Raw genomic sequence first — 19,140 nt, 5'->3', positions numbered from 1 at the left:
AAGTAGTACATTTCAGGCTAGATACATATTACAATAAAATAAATACGTGGTCCTCTAACACAGTTGTAACACAGATTTTCTCCATTCATACAAAGAAGAATAGAGTGTCCAGGTATAGGACATAATAAAAAGCCTTAAACATTTTTGTAGATGTGGCTTAAAACTCTAACTATTTGATAACCAACTTGCGGCAAATTTGACAGTCTCCTAGGTGGCAAAAATAATTAATCATGGTTATGAAATGTGTTTGTAGTCCAATAATTTTATATGGCTTATTTCTTATTCTACTATCAAAACAAAAAAAATCTTAATGCACCTGGGTCTCAACTATGTTTCACACCAGTGTTTAAACTATTTTTACAGTGTAGCCAGGGCTCAGAGAGACCATCCACGCCATTCAACAACATACCTCCTTACACCATTGACTATTCTTTATGGGGGGGGTTTGGGGGTGTGGAAGGAAGGAGAGAAAACAAATCCAAAAGATCTATTTTCATATGATGAAAGACATAAGCACTTAACAAATATTTTTTTTTACCAACACACCTAATATATGACAGGAAAAACAGGCTTGAGATTTCACATGGTCCAGTTTTTAAAAATATTCCAAATAGAACTGGTTACAGAAACATCCAAACACAAACAGAATTTTTATTTTTATTGCATCCGATGAAGAGAGCTGTAGCTCACGAAAGCTTATGCTCAAATAAATTTGTTAGTCGCTAAGGTGCCACAGGTACTCCTTTTCTTTTTTGAGAATTTTTATTAAAGATTTAACATCCAGTTCACTGGTAAATTACATACAAGACAGCAAGAGCTACTTTCCAAGCCAGATTTGAGATTTTTTCCATCTACTGTAAGTGCCCATTCAGTTACTGAAGAGTTATATGAGTTGACTATGGCTTTTACAAATCAAAGTACAGTAGAACCTCAGAGTTATGAATTGACAAGTCAACCACACACCTCACTTGGAACTGGAAGCATGCAATCAGGCAACAGCAGAGACCAAAAAAACCAAAAACCAAACCCCCAAACCCCCCCCGAATACAGTACAGTACTGTGTTAAACATGAACTACTAAAAAAATAAAAGTTTAAAAAAAGGTTTGACAAGGTAAGGAAACTCTTTCTGCGCTTGTTTCATCTAAATTAAGATGATTAAAAGCAGCATTTTTCTTCTGCATAAGTAAAGTTTCAAAGCTGCATTAAGTCAGATTTCAGTTGTAAACTTTTGAAAGAACCACCATAATGTTTTTTGTTCAGCTTTACAAACAACCTCCATTCCTGAGGTGATCATAAATCTGAGGTTCTACTGTAAACATAAATGAGAAGCAAACCATAATTGCATCAGGTAATATTTGTTCCCATATCTAGAGCCCTTCAAATCTAGGGATATCAGCTTTATATCCGCGTATGTGCATATCCTGAGACCATTTTTTGTAGATCAGACGCGGATACAAAATTTGTATCCGCACAGGTCTCTACCCATATCCCCAGACTTTTAAACTACATTGACAGAGAGTTTAACCAACATATCTACAATTGAAAAATCAAGAAGATTGGTCAGAGTGTATTCTTGCTGTTTATCACATTATTTCTCTAGTTTAGGAACACAGCAGAAGTTAAATTTTAATTACTACCTGTTAAAATAGTCTCCATTTGAAATCAAAGTACTACAAATAATGTTTCTAAAACGGTATTCTGAAGCTAGAATTATAATACTCTAAAATACAATGAAACTGTACATGCTGACAGCATCACATGTGAAAGCTATGCTAGCTGTTGCCTCAAAATTATGTGCAAATATAGTTTAAGAGTATAAAAGTCAGTACTTACATTTCTATTAAATTTTGTGAAGGAATGATGCATATAAAACCTGTGCATGTAAACAATTGCAGTATTTATTGTAAGCTGAGATCTGAAAGATGGGATTAAGGAAATTTTACACATCTAGACAAACAATGTATAACCAATAAAGTTGAAATTCTACCTACCGCAAATACTTTTTGTTATGTTATTCTATTAAATAAAGCTATAACAGCATTAATAAAGCAGTAAAACTGAGAGTACATAACTGGTGTGAAGGTACATTTACTATTTGTTTCAAACACATAGACTGTAAAACCAGACTTACCATGTCTCATTCTTAGGAAGGAGACTCCCTAATTCAGGGTTTATCTTTAGACAGATTTTAACATTGCATCCTCTTGCTAGGAACGATTTTACTGTATCAAACATTTTAAAATAACTCTTTCAAGTATCCTTTATACAAATTTATGCAGGCTAAGAGTCTTTTTTCTAACTACTGTAACCCACTGAATCCTAGCTTGTAAAATCAAATTGAACAAAAACTTTTTATAGTAATTGGATGTTAATTCCAAGAGAAATGGAATAGATTATTTCCTGTGACCAATAACTATTGTTTATACATACAGTACTTCTAACAAAACCTAGTAATCAACAAAAAAACTTCCCAAGACTACAATCATGCTATATGACAAATTTGAATGAGGGAAATTGTAAAGGTATAATTGAAAACTCAAGAGAAAAAGTTTAGAATAATGGCTTTAGGATTAAACAAGAGAGAGAGAGAGAGAGACTAATTTTAAGGGCCCGTCTACACTGCGACATCGTCGACAAAACTTGTGTCTTTAACAGGTACTTTAAAAAGCCAAAAAGACAAAAGTTTTGCCAATGCAAGTGGCAGCATGAATGCGGCTTTGTTGGCAGCAGCGGTCTCCTGCCAACAAAGCTAATGCCACTTGCGGGGCTGGAAGTATTTAGTAGGCAAAAGGACAAAATACTGACAGAGCGCATTCACACACACTGAGTTTTAGCCCTGGTCTACACTGGGGGAGGGGGGGCAGGGTATTGATTTAAGTAACACAACTTCAGCTCAGTGAATAACGTAGCTGAAGTCCACGTACTTAGATCTACTCACTGCGGTGTCTTCACTACGGTGAGTCGACTGCTTCCGCTCCCCTGCCTCTCACCTCAGAGGACTGCAGGAGTCAGGGAGAGCGCTCAGGGATCGATTTATGGCATCTAGACAAGATAAATCGACCCCTGCTGGATCAATCGCTGCCCGCCGATCCGATGGGTAGTGTAGACATACCCTTAGCACACAGCCTTGTCACTAAAAGCTGCGTAGTGTAGACAAGCCCTCAGTAAGACAACTGGGAGCCCTTCTGGAGTATGATCGAAAATAAACTAAAATTAAGCTACAAAGGCATGGTTTTAAAATGCACCTCTTCCTCCTAACCCTATATTTAGCTTCAATAAATGTCATTCTCCTTTTTATTTCAAGGGCTGGGAGAGGTGAAGTTTGGCTTTAAGGGACTAAGAATGTTCAAGTAGCTGCAAAAGCCAAAGGAGACGAAAACAACTTTGGCGTTCAGCCACATCAGTGGGGGGAAAGAATCCCGACCCAACCTAGACAAGCATGTGCTTCAATCCCCCCGTCCCCCACACCCGGCAGCACAGAGTTGGGGAACGTTATAACGCCTCAGACCCACTCCCCGAGGAGGGCTGGATCAACCGGGAGTTTGAGAGAATGTCATTCGGGAACAGAGAGATGAGCCAACAACTCTCGCCCCCAGACCCACCCGCCCGGCAGCGGCTTCCCGCTGCCTCCCCTCCATCACCCCGAGGCCCCAGCTCCCTTCCCGGCGGCAGGCCCTTACTCGCCTCCTCTCTAGGCCCCGGGTCTCGGCCGGTACCTCTCGGCACACCCGACCTGGTGCCTTGCCGGCCCCCGGGCCGGACCCGGCTCCCCTCCACCTACGCGCTGAGCTGCGGGATGAGGCTACCACCCAGGCCTCGCCCCGCCCCGCCCCGCCCGGTCTCCCCGGTCGGATACACGTTGAGGCGCTGGCCCATGTCCTGGATGAGGTTGGCCGCCTGCTGCCGATACGAGAGCTCCTTGTCGGCCTCCACCCCGCAGCGCCGGGTCGGCGTGTTCTCCAGCTGCTCCCGGCTGAAGAACCAGCGCGACGCCGGCAAGGAGGCGCCGCCGCCCCGCACCGCCGAGCCCGCGCCTCCAGACCCGCTCGCAGCCGCCGCCATGACACTTCCTCCCCCTCCTCCGGCCCCGCCCGCTGGCGGCCCAGCCGCCGCGGCGCCAGGCCCCTCTTCTCCCTCCATATTAATTCTCGCGAGAACTCCAGGCCACGGGCCCAGCCAGGATTCCACCTAGCCGCCTAAAACCATAGAGTCTGGCGAGAGCGGGGCGAGAGCGCCGCAAGGCAAGCCGAGTCACGTGCTCTGTGAGGTTGCCATCGGCAGACAAGCCTATCGAGGCACCGTACAGGACAATGGCCCGCCCCGGAAGTGGGGCGCAGGGAGAGGAGCCACTCCAGGATCGGGAATAAGAACTCCTCCTCCCACGCCTCTAACGCCGGCCCCTTCCTTCGCAACCTGAGAAAAGTCCCGCCTCGAGCGGATCCGGGCGGAAATGACGTACCACCGTGCCTCTCCTCCATTGTGCGGCCGCTGGCGCTCGTGCTGGTTGCGTAGCGGAGCGTGCGTCACCCTTTGACCAGCTCACCGAGCTGGGGCGGGCAGCGGCTCTGTGCGATTCAGGGGACGGACGGGGGGGCGGGCGTGCGCCGCGGGCCGCTCTTCGTCTGGGGCAGGCCTCCCTCACCCCAACCCTGGGGCTCGCCCAGCGGCCGCCCCTCCCCCGCTGCCGTTCAGGCTCAGCCCCAGCCGTTCTCCTGCCTCCTTCCCGGGCTTGGGCTGGAGCCGCTCCCTTCCCCGGAGCCCCCCTCTGGCGGCAGGGCCCGGTCAACTCTCCTGTGGGCCTGGGGTGATCAGATTTTGTGGAGCCCCTGTGTACAAGTCTTTTTCCTAATTTAAAACAAAGGATCACCATTATGGCATTGAGGCTGTTAACGCTGTACTAAATTTGCCTTTTAATTAACATAAAGCTTTTCTTTGGTTACGTTTTAGTCTTAAAACGTGTAGAATATATAGTTAAGTTAATTCAAAATAGCCTATTTCTTGCCTTAGAATAGCTGTTTTATTAGTTTCTTTCTGGGAGGGAGTTTGGGTGCAGGAGGGGGCTCCAAGCTGGGGCAGAGAGTTGGGGTACAGGAGAGGGTGAGGGGTGTGGCTTTGGGTGGGAGTTTGAGTTTAGGAGCGGCCTCCTAGGCCCTTTAAAAAAAAAAAAAAAAAAAAAAGCTGCCAGAAGATGCCTCCACCATAAACCTAAAAGGCGCTCTAAGAAAAGGAAGCAGAGCGTTGCCCTTAGGAAAAGGATATATTTTTAAATGGCTTTCATTCATTGTAAAAAGAAAATGGGGACTTGTGGCACCTTAGAGACTAGCAAATTTATTTGAGCGTTTGTTAAAATAAAATGATAAAATAAAAATTAAAATAAAAAATTAATTTGTTAGTCTCTAAGGTGCCACAAGTACTCCTTTTCTTTTTGCGAATACAGACTAGCATGGTGGCTACTCTGGAACCTTTCATTCATTGTGGCTCTGTAGAATGTGCCAAATCAGAACTCAATTTATTTCAAATAGCCCCCACACAAACTAGCATACAGAATAGCTTTTATGTAGCGGTGCCTCCTTTGGCCGCTTTAACGGTGAATGCCCCTCTAGAATTTTTTATTTCAGGACATGGGAATCATTACTTGCACCTTAACAACACGCTGCTGTACGTATGCTGCAAGATGGTAAAAAAAGATTGCTCAGATATTGATGACGACGCCTGGGTTGCCATAACAAACAGTCCCATCGCCACCCTTTTTAACCAGTTGGATGTCACTCTAGGCGACCATCTTATCAGTCAGAGTAGCAATTGTTACCCTTACAGAGCCTTGATAGAGCTAATTCTGAACTATAGCCATGATGCCCTTGCTACGCAGTTTCAACGGGAGGGTTTTATAAAGACACAGCGGGGACCCACAAAAACACCGTTTTGGATGATGCAGGTAATGAGGGATTTATGCGCAGGACCAGACTAATGGCTGGCAGCAGGAAGCTGGATATTTTGGGGCCTCTACACAGCAATTTATTTTTTCAAGAAAAACTGCTGCTCAATGGCATGGACTTGAAAATGAAATTGTCACATAGAAAAAATGTTTTTTGCCTCATGAGCAGGAATACCAACTAGGATTATAAAGTGCATATTATTTCAGCGTCCCTGTTTCTAAAACAGGTGAAAGTGACACCAGGGGTTTGCTTAGGGCATGTGGAAGTTCTGATGACTGCCAGTGCTTAGTACTTGGTAGACAGGGTGGGCATAAAGATGTTTAGCATTCAGGCCAGCAGTTATGTCAGGAACCAGGAAAACTTCTTTTTGGTACCGTTACCCAAGCAGCTCATAATTGGGTTTATCGATAATGACATTTTCAGCCGCAGCTGTGTTAAAAACCCTTTTAACTTTAAACATTATAACATTAATTTTGTGGCCTTGTATGTGGATGGTGAACTGGTGCTGGCAAAACCCCTACAACCCGATTTTGAGAATGGAAACTGCATGAGGGAGTACATGCAGCTCGTGCAGGCGACTGGGAAATATATGAAAGACTGATCGCTGTTGATTGATCATTGTGAATTTGCCCAGGGTTACATACTGTATGCCTTTGATCTGACCCCAGACAAGGAATGCGCCAATCATCATTTTCTGTTTAAAACTGGAAACCTGAGAGCGGAGATTCGGTTTGCAACGGCGCTGCCCTCTATGGTTAACATGATAGTGTATGAGGTTTTTGATGATGGTTCTGATATTTTTTCACTGCCAGAGGCGCGTTTTATTTATTCTAACTAATAGCTGGGAACGAGGTACAATTTTTCAGCATGTTCCATTATCAGTTAATTAAAAGGCCTGACGGTAGAGGGAGTGCAAAGCTCAACAAAGGACCGATAAAGCCCCCGGCCTGTTTTACAATTAGCTTTTTTCTTTTGAGGGATACCCTTTTATCACTCAGCTTTTTAATAATCCCCCGTTTTCTTTTTAGTACACTTACTTGTCAGGGTTTCAGAGGAACGTTTCCTTTTCATGTGTTGAGCGCTATTTCTGAGGTGGTCGCTACCTGGTTGCCAGAAGCCAAGCAGAGAATAGCCTTCCTTTGCTGCGGTTTGGCTTTGATGAGGAATCTTCAAAAGAGCCAGGTTTCTCTGCACACGGCTAGACATGATTGTCAGGGGGATGCCCTTTTTAAAAATGGGAGTTTGATAAAAATCACTATTTTTATGGAGTTTTTTTTAAGGTGTATACACAGGGTCAGTCTGGGGAAAAGGCCCATTGTTAACCTGAAGGCTTCAGGCATTGAAGCATTTAAATCCACCAGCAAGTATCCATAGGGATTTTTGGTAGCGTCCTCAAAAGTCTCCAAAAATAATTGTTTTACCAGGGTACATTTGCTGGGCCAAAGTGGTTATTTGCAGTTTATGTGGGGTTTTTTTTTTTTTATAAAAAGAACCATGTACTTATTATTTGAATTAAATCATTAGGCTTTTTTTCCCCCGAGAAAACATGTTTTGCACAATGTACATAATACTTAGGTTCCTGTGGTGCATGTATTTTGTAAAGGCTTTCTCGATTTTACCACTTTCAGAAGCAGACTCCATTAGATCGTCTATAATAACCATATTCAGTTTATTACTAGGAAATAACTTCATCATTAAATGTATCAGGTAAACCTTCCAAAAACATAATACATGGACACTTTTGCAACAACTCTTCATACAATGGTTGCCAACAGCTATAATACCCCACAAGATTTTCAGGCATGCACAATAACAGCTTATTGCAGTTTTCTAACTATTGCTTTATATAAAATGATTTTCCAGAATTCAAAGGACCACAAAGCAAACAGGAAAAGGGGTGAACAAACTGATTGTGGCTCTTCATAGTCAGTTCCCCTATGGCAAGTTTTAAAATCCATCTGGAGGGCTCTTTGTCATAAACGACTTTCTGGGTTTTTTTTCAGAGTTCTTGTTTCTATCAACGAGTGTTGTTTTTTGTTTTACTCTTACTATCCCTGGCGGCTGTACCACAGTTTGTTTTGGGACCTCTCCCAAGGGGTAATCCCAGATGAGGATTTTTAAACTTTCAAAATTAATTTTCTCGCTATTCCCTGAGTTGAGCATGATCCCTTTTACTTTCATACAGGTCTTACCGCTGGACAGTTTGTACCATATATTTTAGAACAAGCAGACACAAACTCCACGACGCATTCATCTAGAGGTATTTCACTGGTCAAATCCCCAAGGGGAGGGTTCCATGCCCCCTTTTTACTCACAAAAATCACAGAATCCATATTGTGGTAAAGCTCCTGTAAACGACCTAACAGATGATAGACCTCTAGCCTGGCATAAGCAGTGGTAAAGCATGCTATAAACACATTAGTGTTGCTGGAAAGGGTGCAGTGTTCTTTTGCATACTTCCAAGACACTAAGTCTGTGTCTTCGTCGATAAACTCGCATGATGAGACATCATAATAAGGTACAAAGACATACTTGAAGAGCTCGTCGGGGTCTGTCACTATATTGGTGTTAGTCAAATTTGTTCGCTGACTAGGCTGTTTTTAAATTCCTTGTGGGGAAAATGTAGAGATTTGTCTTTTTGCATAGTTTTCCTTAATCTTGTTTAGATGCAGACACACGCCTTCTCTTTCACGGTACTCTTTAATGTACTATTTTTTTTTTTTGTTCAGCTTGTCCGTACACCAGTAACGGAACCCTGAGGCCTCTTGTTTCTATCCCAGGTGCGTTTTAATGTAGTTTGAAAACAGGGTACCTGAAGAGCAGTTAGTGCCAGACTTTATAAATCTCAGCGATCCTGTACCCTTTGTCTAAAGCCTCCACCAGCTCTATCGTGCACCAAGTCCCTGTTAAAGCCCTCTCCTCCTGACTGTGTATGCAGGGGTCCTTTTGTTTCTGCACAAAGGGCACATGGAAAACGTTAGTTTACTCCCCACTCTGTACGGTAAAATGGGGAAATACAGGCCTCTTGGAGGGTACACTTTAACTTTGGCAATACCAAAGTACCATCTTATTTCCCCAGAATCCTCATACACAGTAACGGGGTGCTCTGTTGGGTATTGTTTAGTCTTGTTAACAAAAGAGTAGAGGCTGGTAAAATCGTATTAATGAATCTGCTCTCCGGACTGCGGTTTGTAATACAGACAGATAGCGTTCGTTCTACCTCTGTAAAGTGCATCTCTAGGAACCAAAGGCTGTGACAGGTTTTTTTTTTCCTCATAAAAAAGCCCCCACCCAGTTATTGTTAGGTAGCATAGCCTTCCATTCGTGTTCCCATGCGCTCTTTACCTCAAACCCCTGTCTTTAAAAAAATTCAGCCTCAATCATGGTTCAGTGGTACAGCTGGCCATAGGTCACGTTAAGGAACGGATTGTGATCATTCTCACAATAGCAGACGGGGCATCTGTGAAAAAAACAACCATTAAATTCAAAGGCTGTAGGTTTATAGGCTATGATGGCATAACCATCCAAAAAATAGGACCCTGCTTTAGACTCTCCACTCTGCAAAGTGTGCTGGATGTAAATGTTCTCTGTGTGGGCTACATGCAACAAAGTTTGCATGGCCGGTGTGGAATATCTCTTCTGCTGCTTGTGGTAATTGTCTAATGGTAGAAAGACTGTGGTTTGCGGTTTTAAAAAATTAAAGCAGTACATGGCCATGCAAATTGATGCTAATGTAAGGTACTGAAAGGGGTCTATACACTTAGTTACCACCTCCTCGTTATCCTCTCCTGGGTTTTTAACAATCTTCTTTTTTTGACATTTTCATGACTTATTTTCTGAACCGATTATAAGCCTCTCGCAAAATGTCAACATCTTTTTGACAACAAAAAGCAGTTCTTTCTGGATATCAAATTCATTTTGGCAATTGTGTTGGTACCAGTTCAGAAATTCCTTTTTTTCTTCAGGCATCATGTATTCTACTCCAAAGTGCTCTAACCCTGGCATAGGCCCCACATAGTCCTGATTTTCAGCTGTGTTTAAAAAAATGTGGAAAATACCCCTTGACTCTCTCTGCACCTTCAGAAGCGGAGGTTGTGGGGGGAGTCTACGTCCATTTCCCTTTTTTGGTTGGTGGATCATTTTCTTAAAAGAGCTCTGGTTTTTTAAAGTTTCTTTGCCAAAAGCCTCCTCAATCTTTTAGATTTCTCCCACTTTTTTCCCTAACCCCTCTTTAAATTTTTAGGTTTCATGTTTAGTCACACCCGCCCTTTCCCCTTGACCATGCTTTCCACCTTCACAAACAGTGCACAGGTTTCTGTTGTATTTTAGTCTAAAACCACCCTTTCGTCTGGAGAACGTTGCTTTTGAAACACCTCAAAAATTAGCTTCGAAAACTTTTTATCTATGAACACTTAAGAGATGTGCAAACACTAAACAGCTCATTAAAAACAACAACTGATGCAGCAAGACCTGGGGGTAGGTTGTTATTTGTAGCAACGGTTCTGCGGTGATCAGAATCGGGGACTGACCCCTTGCCGCTGCTCACGCCAACCCCTGGACACTGCTGCTACAGGGTTGTTTGTCTTTACGCTTTTTAAAGCTGATTCCTTCTGTGCTGTGAAGGCATTAGGTTGTTCAGAACTAGAGGCTTTGACCCCTTTGCATTGCTTATCAATGTCCCTAGAAGCTGCAGCTGCTTCAGAGGTAGATTTCTTGGCTCTAGATGTGCAGGGCTGTTCAAAATCGGATGGGTCTGATCACCTTGTTCCCACCCCTGGAAACTGTTGCTGCTTCAGAGGAAGATTTCTCGGCCCTTTTTAAAGGTGGTTCGCTCTATGTAATGAAGGTTTTGGATGTGCAAGGCTGTTCAAAATTGTGGGGCCTGATGCCCTTGTTTCCACCTCTGAAAACTGCAGATGCTTCAGAGGGAAATTTCTTAGCCCCTTTAAGCAAGGGCTCCTTCAATATTTCTTCCTGTGTGGTAACACTTGATAAGTCTGCCATTACAAGTAAACAAAATGCTTTTAACACATAATCCTGTATGTTCCTTTTACTAACAGCAACAAACATATCTCCCCATACATATATTTCAAAAGCTTTTACAGTACAGATGCGTTTACGCATGGATGGCAGGAGTCAAACCGTCAGGACCGCATATTAACAGATCGCAGGGTAAGAGGGCCATGCTGAAATATCTTAAGATATCTATATATACATTATAATTATCTCGGATTACATACATATTCACAGCATCCCAAATACTGCAGGCCTATCTGTTAATGGCTCTTTGCAAGAATATACATTCAAATGTGTAATCTAATAAAAACATTATTATTACTACACACGGGTGAAAGTAACTGAGGACACTTACCGGTACGGGCGGGGGCGGCTCTGGCCCCTGGAAGGGGTGGGGCCTTGGGCAGAAGAGGCAGGGCTAGGGGTCAGCATCCCCCAACCAGACCTTCCAGGCCGCCTAGTCTGCACCGCCCGGGGTTCCCATGGCAATTTAAAGGGCTTGGGGTTCCAGATGCCGCTGCTGCAGTAGCGGCATCCGGAGCACTGGGCCCTTTTAAATCGCTGGCGCTGGGGCAGCTGCTCCCTTTCCCCCAAACCCGTTGGTGGCCGAGGGGGGGAAAGTGCAGGGACCTTAAAGTGCTGCAGGTTCCTTTGCCGTGGCAGCACTTTAACGTTGCTGTGCCCCCACCCCCTATTGGTGGCCCAGTGCTGCTGCGGTAAAGGACCGTCCTTAAACTGCTGCCGTGGCAGCGCTTTAACATTGCTGCCCCTTCCCCCCGTTGGCGGTAAAGACGTACAACATGTTCCTGCTCCGCACTTCCTGTCAATTTGTGTGTCAGTGAGTTAGTGAGCAAATATGTAGCGCTACATAGCAAGTTCCTGTACCACCTGTTAACGAGTCTCGCGAGTTAAATAGGTAGCACTGGGAGGCATGGCACTACCGTGTGTTAAGCGGATTCGTGCGTAAACGGGTCTGTGCTGTACACATAACCCATCCTGTGATGCTGAAACACTTTTTGTAGGGATGGTGCTGAAAAACTGAGTTCAAATACGTTTTTAAAAAAGCGCTATTCCCGTTTACACCACACGGGTACAGTACAACTCCAAAATTCTCAACAACAGCCAGCAAAACTTTTTTCACAGTAAAACCTTTGGGGCAAAGGCAACTTCTTTTCTACTAACAACAACAAACATTACATAGCCCCACAATACACCTGTCAACGCATAACCCCTAGGAAAAAATTGTACACTAATTCCAATAACAGTTTTATCAAGCACATATTTAAAAAAAAATAACTACTCATACCGTCTTTTGTAATCTTAGGAAAAACTATCTGTTCATTTTGACTTCCATCTTGTTCTAGATTTAAAAAAAAATAAAAGCCTTAAAACCATTACTTTTAAAAATAAACCATAATTGTATGTCATATTAAACATCTTACCAATATTTCTTAAAGCTTCTAGTGCGGAATCCGGTATTTCAAGGAAAAAGGTATTGTTCTATTTAAAAAAAAATTATTAACTTTTGACTAAACAAAGCTCATGCGTAAAACCATGGTGACACACACAATAGTAAATTTTTCTTACCATGTCGTTGCTCCCCATGACGGTAAAAGTCTTGCGTCAGCAATATTTCTTTGACCGCAATATCCACTTTTCTCTCTCTATTTATAGGCCTAAACCTGTTTGAAAAAAAGGGTTTGGGGTCCCCTAAAAATATAAAATTTAAAAAGGCAATTCTTTGAAAAACCAGGGTGTCTGAGGGCCATTTTTTATAGGAAAAAAGAAATGGGCATATTACTACATAATTCTTCAAACTTTGATTGTAAAAAAGTTCTTATTTTATTTACATTAAGGCCATTTAAACCATTAATTAAAAAATACAAATGGTAATGTGGCCATTAACATTTCTGTAATTAGGAAACTTTAAAATCTACACCCCTGTTCTCTTTAATTAATTTCATGGCCATGGCTTTTGTTTAATGTTAACTAAACAGCTTTTTAATACAAGCTTGCTGATTCAAAAATAACCCCTATTAAACTTATTAATAAAAACCCTAAAATGTTTTTTCTTATTATTTTACATTGTTAAAAAGGGGGCCTTTTCAGGTTGCTGTGGCTTTTAAAGCCTACACATTTGTTTCCTTTAATCAAAGTAATATATAAAGCACTATACAAGCCTATTGTGTTTTACTGTGGGGGTTTTTTTTGAAATTTTTCATATTATGTTCTAACCATTTTTTAAAAAGTTACAATTGGTATGGGTTGTAACTGAAACCTGGTTTTTAAAGCTTTCTTTACAATTTATAGGCAATGCAGTTTTGGTTTGGTTATCTTTTTATTTTACATTTTTAATAAGTTAAAGAAGATTTTTTTTAAGAATTTATTTAAAAAGCATACTGTTAAGGGCATTTTTAAATTGTTCATGTTATGTTCCGTCCAGCTTTTGTCACAGGGTGGGGAGGGAGGGGGGAAGTTTTTTAGATAAGAGCAGAGGTATGAGCTTTAAAACTTTAAAACATGGAGGTTTTAACTGTACCCTAATTTTTAAAACTTTCTTTACAATTTACAGCTAAAGCTGTTTTTGTTTGGTTATCTTTTTGTATTCTTTTTATATATTAAGTCCATTTAAACAGTTTAAAAAAACTGTCTAATAATGCAACAAAAATCTAAAATTCCTAAGTAAATAAAAGCTTAATATAACTTTCATTTGTATTTGTTAAAAAGCATGTGTATGGGGGGAAACAGTCTTCTTTAATCCACTAATTTAGAAAGGCAGTTTCAAATTGTCCTCACTAAAAACATAGGGAAAAGCTTTTTAAAACTTTTTGTTAGTAAGGGTTTGTGGGTTTAACCCTGGGGTGCTTCTGCATGCTCATTTTTTATTGAATCACACATGTAAGTGTTAAATGGAGGGGTGTTTCTTCAGATAGTCTTGTTTTTCAAAGTGGTGTTCTATTTTTTTGATCCACTAATTTAGAAAGGCTGCTTCAAATTGTCCTCACTAAAAAATAACCCATGTTAGCAAAAGCATCGGGAAAACACTTTTTTTATTACTATAAATTACTCTGATAAACTGGTTGTGTATGGTTTTAACCTTGGGTGTTTCTGCATGATCATATTTTATTAAAACACCTATAAATAAAGGGATGTTTTTTCAAAAAGGCTTCTCTTTTCAAGTAATTGTAAAAGAGAACTTCATTCCTTTACAAAACTTAATATAACTTGCATTTGTAAAATGTTGGAAAAAAACCAAACTTCTTATCTCTATGTTCTGGTAACCTAACAGCCTTCTTTATCACTAATTCACTGACTAACAAAACCAGCTTTTGCTGCAGCTTCAAATTGTCCTCACTAAAGACAAAGGGAAAAACTTTTAAAGAAGTTTGTTACTAAGGGCTTATAGTTTTATTAAAGCACCTATGTAAAAATAAACACAGTACTTGTGGCACCTTAGAGACTAACAAATTTATTAGAGCATAAGCTTTCGTGAGCTACAGCTCACTTCATCGGATGCATTTGGTGGAAAAAACAGAGGAGAGATTTATATACACACACAGAGAACATGAAACAATGGGTTTATCATACACACTTTAAGGAGAAAGAAAAGGAGTACTTGTGGCACCTTAGAGACTAACAAATTTATTAGAGCATAAGCTTTCGTGAGCTACAGCTCACTTCATCGGATGCATTTCAATGTAAGGAGAGTGATCACTTAAGATAAGCCATCACCAGGAGCAGGGGGGGGAAAGGAGCAAAACCTTTCATGGTGACAAGCAAGGTAGGCTAATTCCAGCAGTTAACAAGAATATCAGAGGAACAGTGGGGGGTGGGGTGGGGGGGAGAAATAACATGGGGAAATAGTTTTACTTTGTGTAATGACTCATCCATTCCCAGTCTCTATTCAAGCCTAAGTTAATTGTATCCAGTTTGCAAATTAATTCCAATTCAGCAGTCTCTCGTTGGAGTCTGTTTTTGAAGCCTTTTTGTTGAAGGATAGCCACTCTTAGGTCTGTAATCGAGTGACCAGAGAGATTGAAGTGTTCTCCAACTGGTTTTTGAATGTTATAATTTTTGACGTCTGATTTGTGTCCATTCATTCTTTTACGTAGAGACTGTCCAGTTTGGCCAATGTACATGGCAGAGGGGCATTGCTGGCACATGATGGCATATATCACATTGGTAGATGCGCAGGTGAACAAGCCTCTGATAGTGTGGCTGATGTGATTAGGCCCTATGATGGTATCCCCTGAATAGATATGTGGACAGAGTTGGCAACGGGCCTTGTTGCAAGGATAGGTTCCTGGGTTAGTGGTTCTGTTGTGTGGTGTGTGGTTGCTGGTGAGTATTTGCTTCAGATTGGGGGGCTGTCTGTAAGCAAGGACTGGCGTGTCTCCCAAGATCTGTGAGAGTGATGGGTCGTCCTTCAGGATAGGTTGTAGATCCTTGATGATGCGTTGGAGAGGTTTTAGTTGGGGGCTGAAGGTGATGGCTAGTGGTGTTCTGTTATTTTCTTTGTTGGGCCTGTCCTGTAGTAGGTGACTTCTGGGTACTCTTCTGGCTCTGTCAATCTGTTTCTTCACTTCAGCAGGTGGGTATTGTAGTTGTAGGAATGCATGATAGAGATCTTGTAGGTGTTTGTCTCTGTCTGAGGGGTTGGAGCAAATGTGGTTATATCGTAGCGCTTGGCTGTAGACAATGGATCGAGTGGTATGATCTGGATGAAAGCTAGAGGCATGTAGGTAGGAATAGCAGTCAGTAGGTTTCCGATATAGGGTGGTGTTTATGTGACCATCGCTTACTAGCACCGTAGTGTCCAGGAAGTGGATCTCTTGTGTGGACTGGTCCAGGCTGAGGTTGATGGTGGGATGGAAATTGTTGAAATCATGGTGGAATTCCTCAAGGGCTTCTTTTCCATGGGTCCAGATGATGAAGATGTCATCAATGTAGCGCAAGTAGAGTAGGGGCATTAGGGGACGAGAGCTGAGGAAGCGTTGTTCTAAGTCAGCCATAAAAATGTTGGCATACTGTGGGGCCATGCGGGTACCCATCGCAGTGCCGCTGATTTGAAGGTATACATTGTCCCCAAATGTGAAATAGTTATGGGTGAGGACAAAGTCACAAAGTTCAGCCACCAGGTTAGCCGTGACAGTATCGGGGATACTGTTCCTGACGGCTTGTAGTCCATCTTTGTGTGGAATGTTGGTGTAGAGGGCTTCTACATCCATAGTGGCTAGGGTGGCAGCTCTCCAACACCACTTTCTACAAGCCATTACCCTCTGATCCCACTGAGAGTTACCAAAAGAAACTACAGCATTTGCTCAAGAAACTCCCTGAAAAAGCACAAGAACAAATCCGCACAGACACACCCCTAGAACCCTTGGGGTATTCTATCTGCTACCCAAGATCTATAAACCTGGAAATCCTGGACGCCCCATCATCTCAGGCATTGGCACCCTGACAGCAGGATTGTCTGGCTATGTAGACTCCCTCCTCAGGCCCTTCATTACCAGGACTCCCAGCTATCTTCGAGACACCATTGACTTCCTGAGGAAACTACAGTCCATTGGTGATCTTCCTAAAAACACCATCCTAGCCACTATGGATGTAGAAGCCCTCTCCAACGCATCATCAAGGATCTACAACCTATCCTGAAGGACGACCCATCACTCTCACAGATCTTGGGAGACACGCCAGTCCTTGCTTACAGACAGCCCCCCAATCTGAAGCAAATACTCACCAGCAACCACACACCACACAACAGAACCACTAACCCAGGAACCTATCCTTGCAACAAAGCCCGTTGCCAACTCTGTCCACATATCTATTCAGGGGATACCATCATAGGGCCTAATCACATCAGCCACACTATCAGAGGCTCGTTCACCTGCGCATCTACCAATGTGATATATGCCATCATGTGCCAGCAATGCCCCTCTGCCATGTACATTGGCCAAACTGGACAGTCTCTACGTAAAAGAATGAATGGACACAAATCAGACGTCAAGAATTATAACATTCAAAAACCAGTTGGAGAACACTTCAATCTCTCTGGTTACTCGATTACAGACCTAAGAGTGGCTATCCTTCAACAAAAAAGCTTCAAAAACAGACTCCAGTGAGAGACTGCTGAATTGGAATTAATTTGCAAACTGGATACAATTAACTTAGGCTTGAATAGAGACTGGGAATGGATGAGTCATTACACAAAGTAAAACTATTTCCCCATGTTATTTCTCCCCCCCCACCCCACCCCCCACTGTTCCTCTGATATTCTTGTTAACTGCTGGAATTAGCCTACCTTGCTTGTCACCATGAAAGGTTTTCCTCCTTCCCCCCCCCCCCCCGCTGCTGGTGATGGCTTATTTTAAGTGATCACTCTCCTTACAGTGTGTATGATAAACCCATTGTTTCGTGTTCTCTGTGTGTGTATATTAATCTCTCCTCTGTTTTTTCCACCAAATGCATCCGATGAAGTGAGCTGTAGCTCACGAAAGCTTATGCTCTAATAAATTTGTTAGTCTCTAAGGTGCCACAAGTACTGCTTTTCTTTTTGCGAATACAGACTAACATGGCTGCTACTCTGAAACCTATGTAAAAATACTACATGTTGGGTAAAATGCTTGGGGGGTCTGTTTTTTTAAATAAGAATAAGGCAGTTAAAGGGGCGGTAGCGAGGGGAAAGGAGGGAGATGGCTCTTGTCTAAAAATCTTGGAACAATAGGATTGGTTTAGGAAAATGGATTCAAGGCAGAACAGCTTCTGATTGGTCTGACCCAGAGGTGGAGGTAATTAGCTTGAGGGGCTGTGAGCCTTGGGAGCTCTTTCTGCAGGGAAGATACAAGGGTAAGGTTTATTGCTTCTTTATTGCTTCTTTCTCTCTCTCTCCCACCCTCCCTCTTCTCCTCTACACTTACCTCTCTCACTAACAGAAAAAAGGTTTCAGAGTAACAGCCGTGTTAGTCTGTATTTGCAAAAAGAAAAGGAGTACTTGTGGCACCTTAGAGACTAACAAATTAGGATCTCTCTCTCTCACTCACTCAACCATGTAATATACTCACTTAAAAAAGGATCTTTTTACCATGTGCTTACTGACCAAGCTCCACTTTATAAAAAATGTTAAAATTCCCTTTATTCTGCCATCCGCTCTCTTTTAACCTAATAACTTATCTTTATATTTTTCTTTTTATTTAATATTTCAAAATAACTTTTTAAATGCTCTTTTCTAACCTACTTTTATATTTTCCTCTTGTTCAATATTTTAAAGCTTTTTAAAATGCTCCTCTCTCAACCTACCTTTATAGTTCTTTTAATATTTATTTTAAAATAATTCCTGTTATGCTTTAAATTCCTTTTAAATTCTAACAAAAAATAATATTTTTACCATGTGCTTACTGATCTTTACAACAAGCTTATAAAAAAATTTAAGATTCCCTTTTTTCTGTCATCTGCTTTCGTTCAACTTAATTCTTTACCTTTATAATCTCTTCTTTAAAGTTTTTATTAATTTTAACAAAAAATATCTTTTACCATGTGCTTACTGATCTTTACAACAAACTCCACTCTTACACTAGCCTGTGTCACTAGACACAGAATGTTCCTCTATTCTTTAATTTTTTCTGCTTTTTAAATTTTTTTACTCTTTTATTATTTTTTAATTCCAACAAAAATCATCTTTTTACCATGGGCTTACTCATCTTTACATCAAACTCCACTTTTACACAAGCCTGTGCACTAAACACAGGCTTAATAAATGTTAAAATTCCCTTTATTCTGCCATGTGCTCTCTTTTAACCTAATAACCTATCTTTATAGTTTTACTTTTTATTTAATATTTCAAAAAAACTCATTTTAAATGCTCTTTTCTTAACCTACCTTTATATTTTCCTTTTATTTCAAAATAACTTGTTTTTCTCTAGTCTTTTTTAATTCTAAAAAAAGGATCTTTTTATCATAGCCTTTAAAACTATTGTTGCTTTCTGCTATTTAATAACCTCTTTCCTTTTTTCCTCTAAACCTAACCAAAATCTTTCTTTTTGTAAATCTTTCATAACCAGCCTCTAGTCTTTCATGCTTTTTCTCTAAACTTTTCAAAAAACTTTGCACACAACATTCCCTCTATCCAAAAATAATAGTAATTTTTTTCTTTCAAAATGGCCGATCGCTAAACCTAACCAAAAATATTGC

General features: G+C 41.4%; 1 protein-coding gene and 4 long non-coding RNA genes across 8 annotated transcripts in view; 2 read left to right on the top strand and 3 right to left on the bottom strand.

Annotated features, from left to right (window-relative positions):
• CCNT2 (cyclin T2) overlaps positions 1 to 4,141 on the bottom strand; it is a 43,047-nt gene extending 38,906 nt beyond the window's left edge. For all 4 annotated transcript variants that reach the window (XM_038421267.2, XM_038421269.2, XM_038421268.2 and 1 more), the window contains exons 1-2: positions 3,858 to 4,141; positions 1,835 to 1,916 (exon numbers count right to left, since the gene is read on the bottom strand). In XM_038421267.2, coding sequence (XP_038277195.1) covers positions 1,835 to 1,916; positions 3,858 to 4,141 — 366 coding nt within the window. The remainder of the gene's footprint in view (positions 1 to 1,834; positions 1,917 to 3,857) is intronic.
• Positions 4,142 to 4,318: 177 nt separating this feature from the next.
• The window catches only part of LOC122458072, a 92,774-nt gene continuing 77,952 nt past the window's right edge, over positions 4,319 to 19,140 (top strand). The window contains exon 1 of the long non-coding RNA XR_006277902.1: positions 4,319 to 4,456. This is a non-coding gene — a long non-coding RNA (uncharacterized LOC122458072). The remainder of the gene's footprint in view (positions 4,457 to 19,140) is intronic.
• Positions 4,888 to 5,578, bottom strand: LOC122458073. The gene is made up of 2 exons (XR_006277903.1): positions 5,464 to 5,578; positions 4,888 to 5,272 (listed from the first exon to the last, which is right to left on the bottom strand). It is a non-coding gene; the product is annotated as an uncharacterized LOC122458073 (long non-coding RNA).
• On the top strand, positions 5,870 to 17,941 carry LOC122458071. Its single transcript, XR_006277901.1, has 3 exons — positions 5,870 to 9,077; positions 15,489 to 15,491; positions 17,893 to 17,941. It is a non-coding gene; the product is annotated as an uncharacterized LOC122458071 (long non-coding RNA).
• Positions 7,975 to 12,320, bottom strand: LOC122458074. The gene is made up of 2 exons (XR_006277904.1): positions 12,260 to 12,320; positions 7,975 to 10,934 (listed from the first exon to the last, which is right to left on the bottom strand). It is a non-coding gene; the product is annotated as an uncharacterized LOC122458074 (long non-coding RNA).

Source organism: Dermochelys coriacea, chromosome 11 (genome assembly GCF_009764565.3).
Source record: "Dermochelys coriacea isolate rDerCor1 chromosome 11, rDerCor1.pri.v4, whole genome shotgun sequence".
Taxonomy (NCBI): Eukaryota; Metazoa; Chordata; order Testudines; family Dermochelyidae; genus Dermochelys; species Dermochelys coriacea.
The sequence above is the reverse complement of the archived record's forward strand: the minus strand, read 5'-3'. Positions and strand labels throughout refer to the sequence as shown.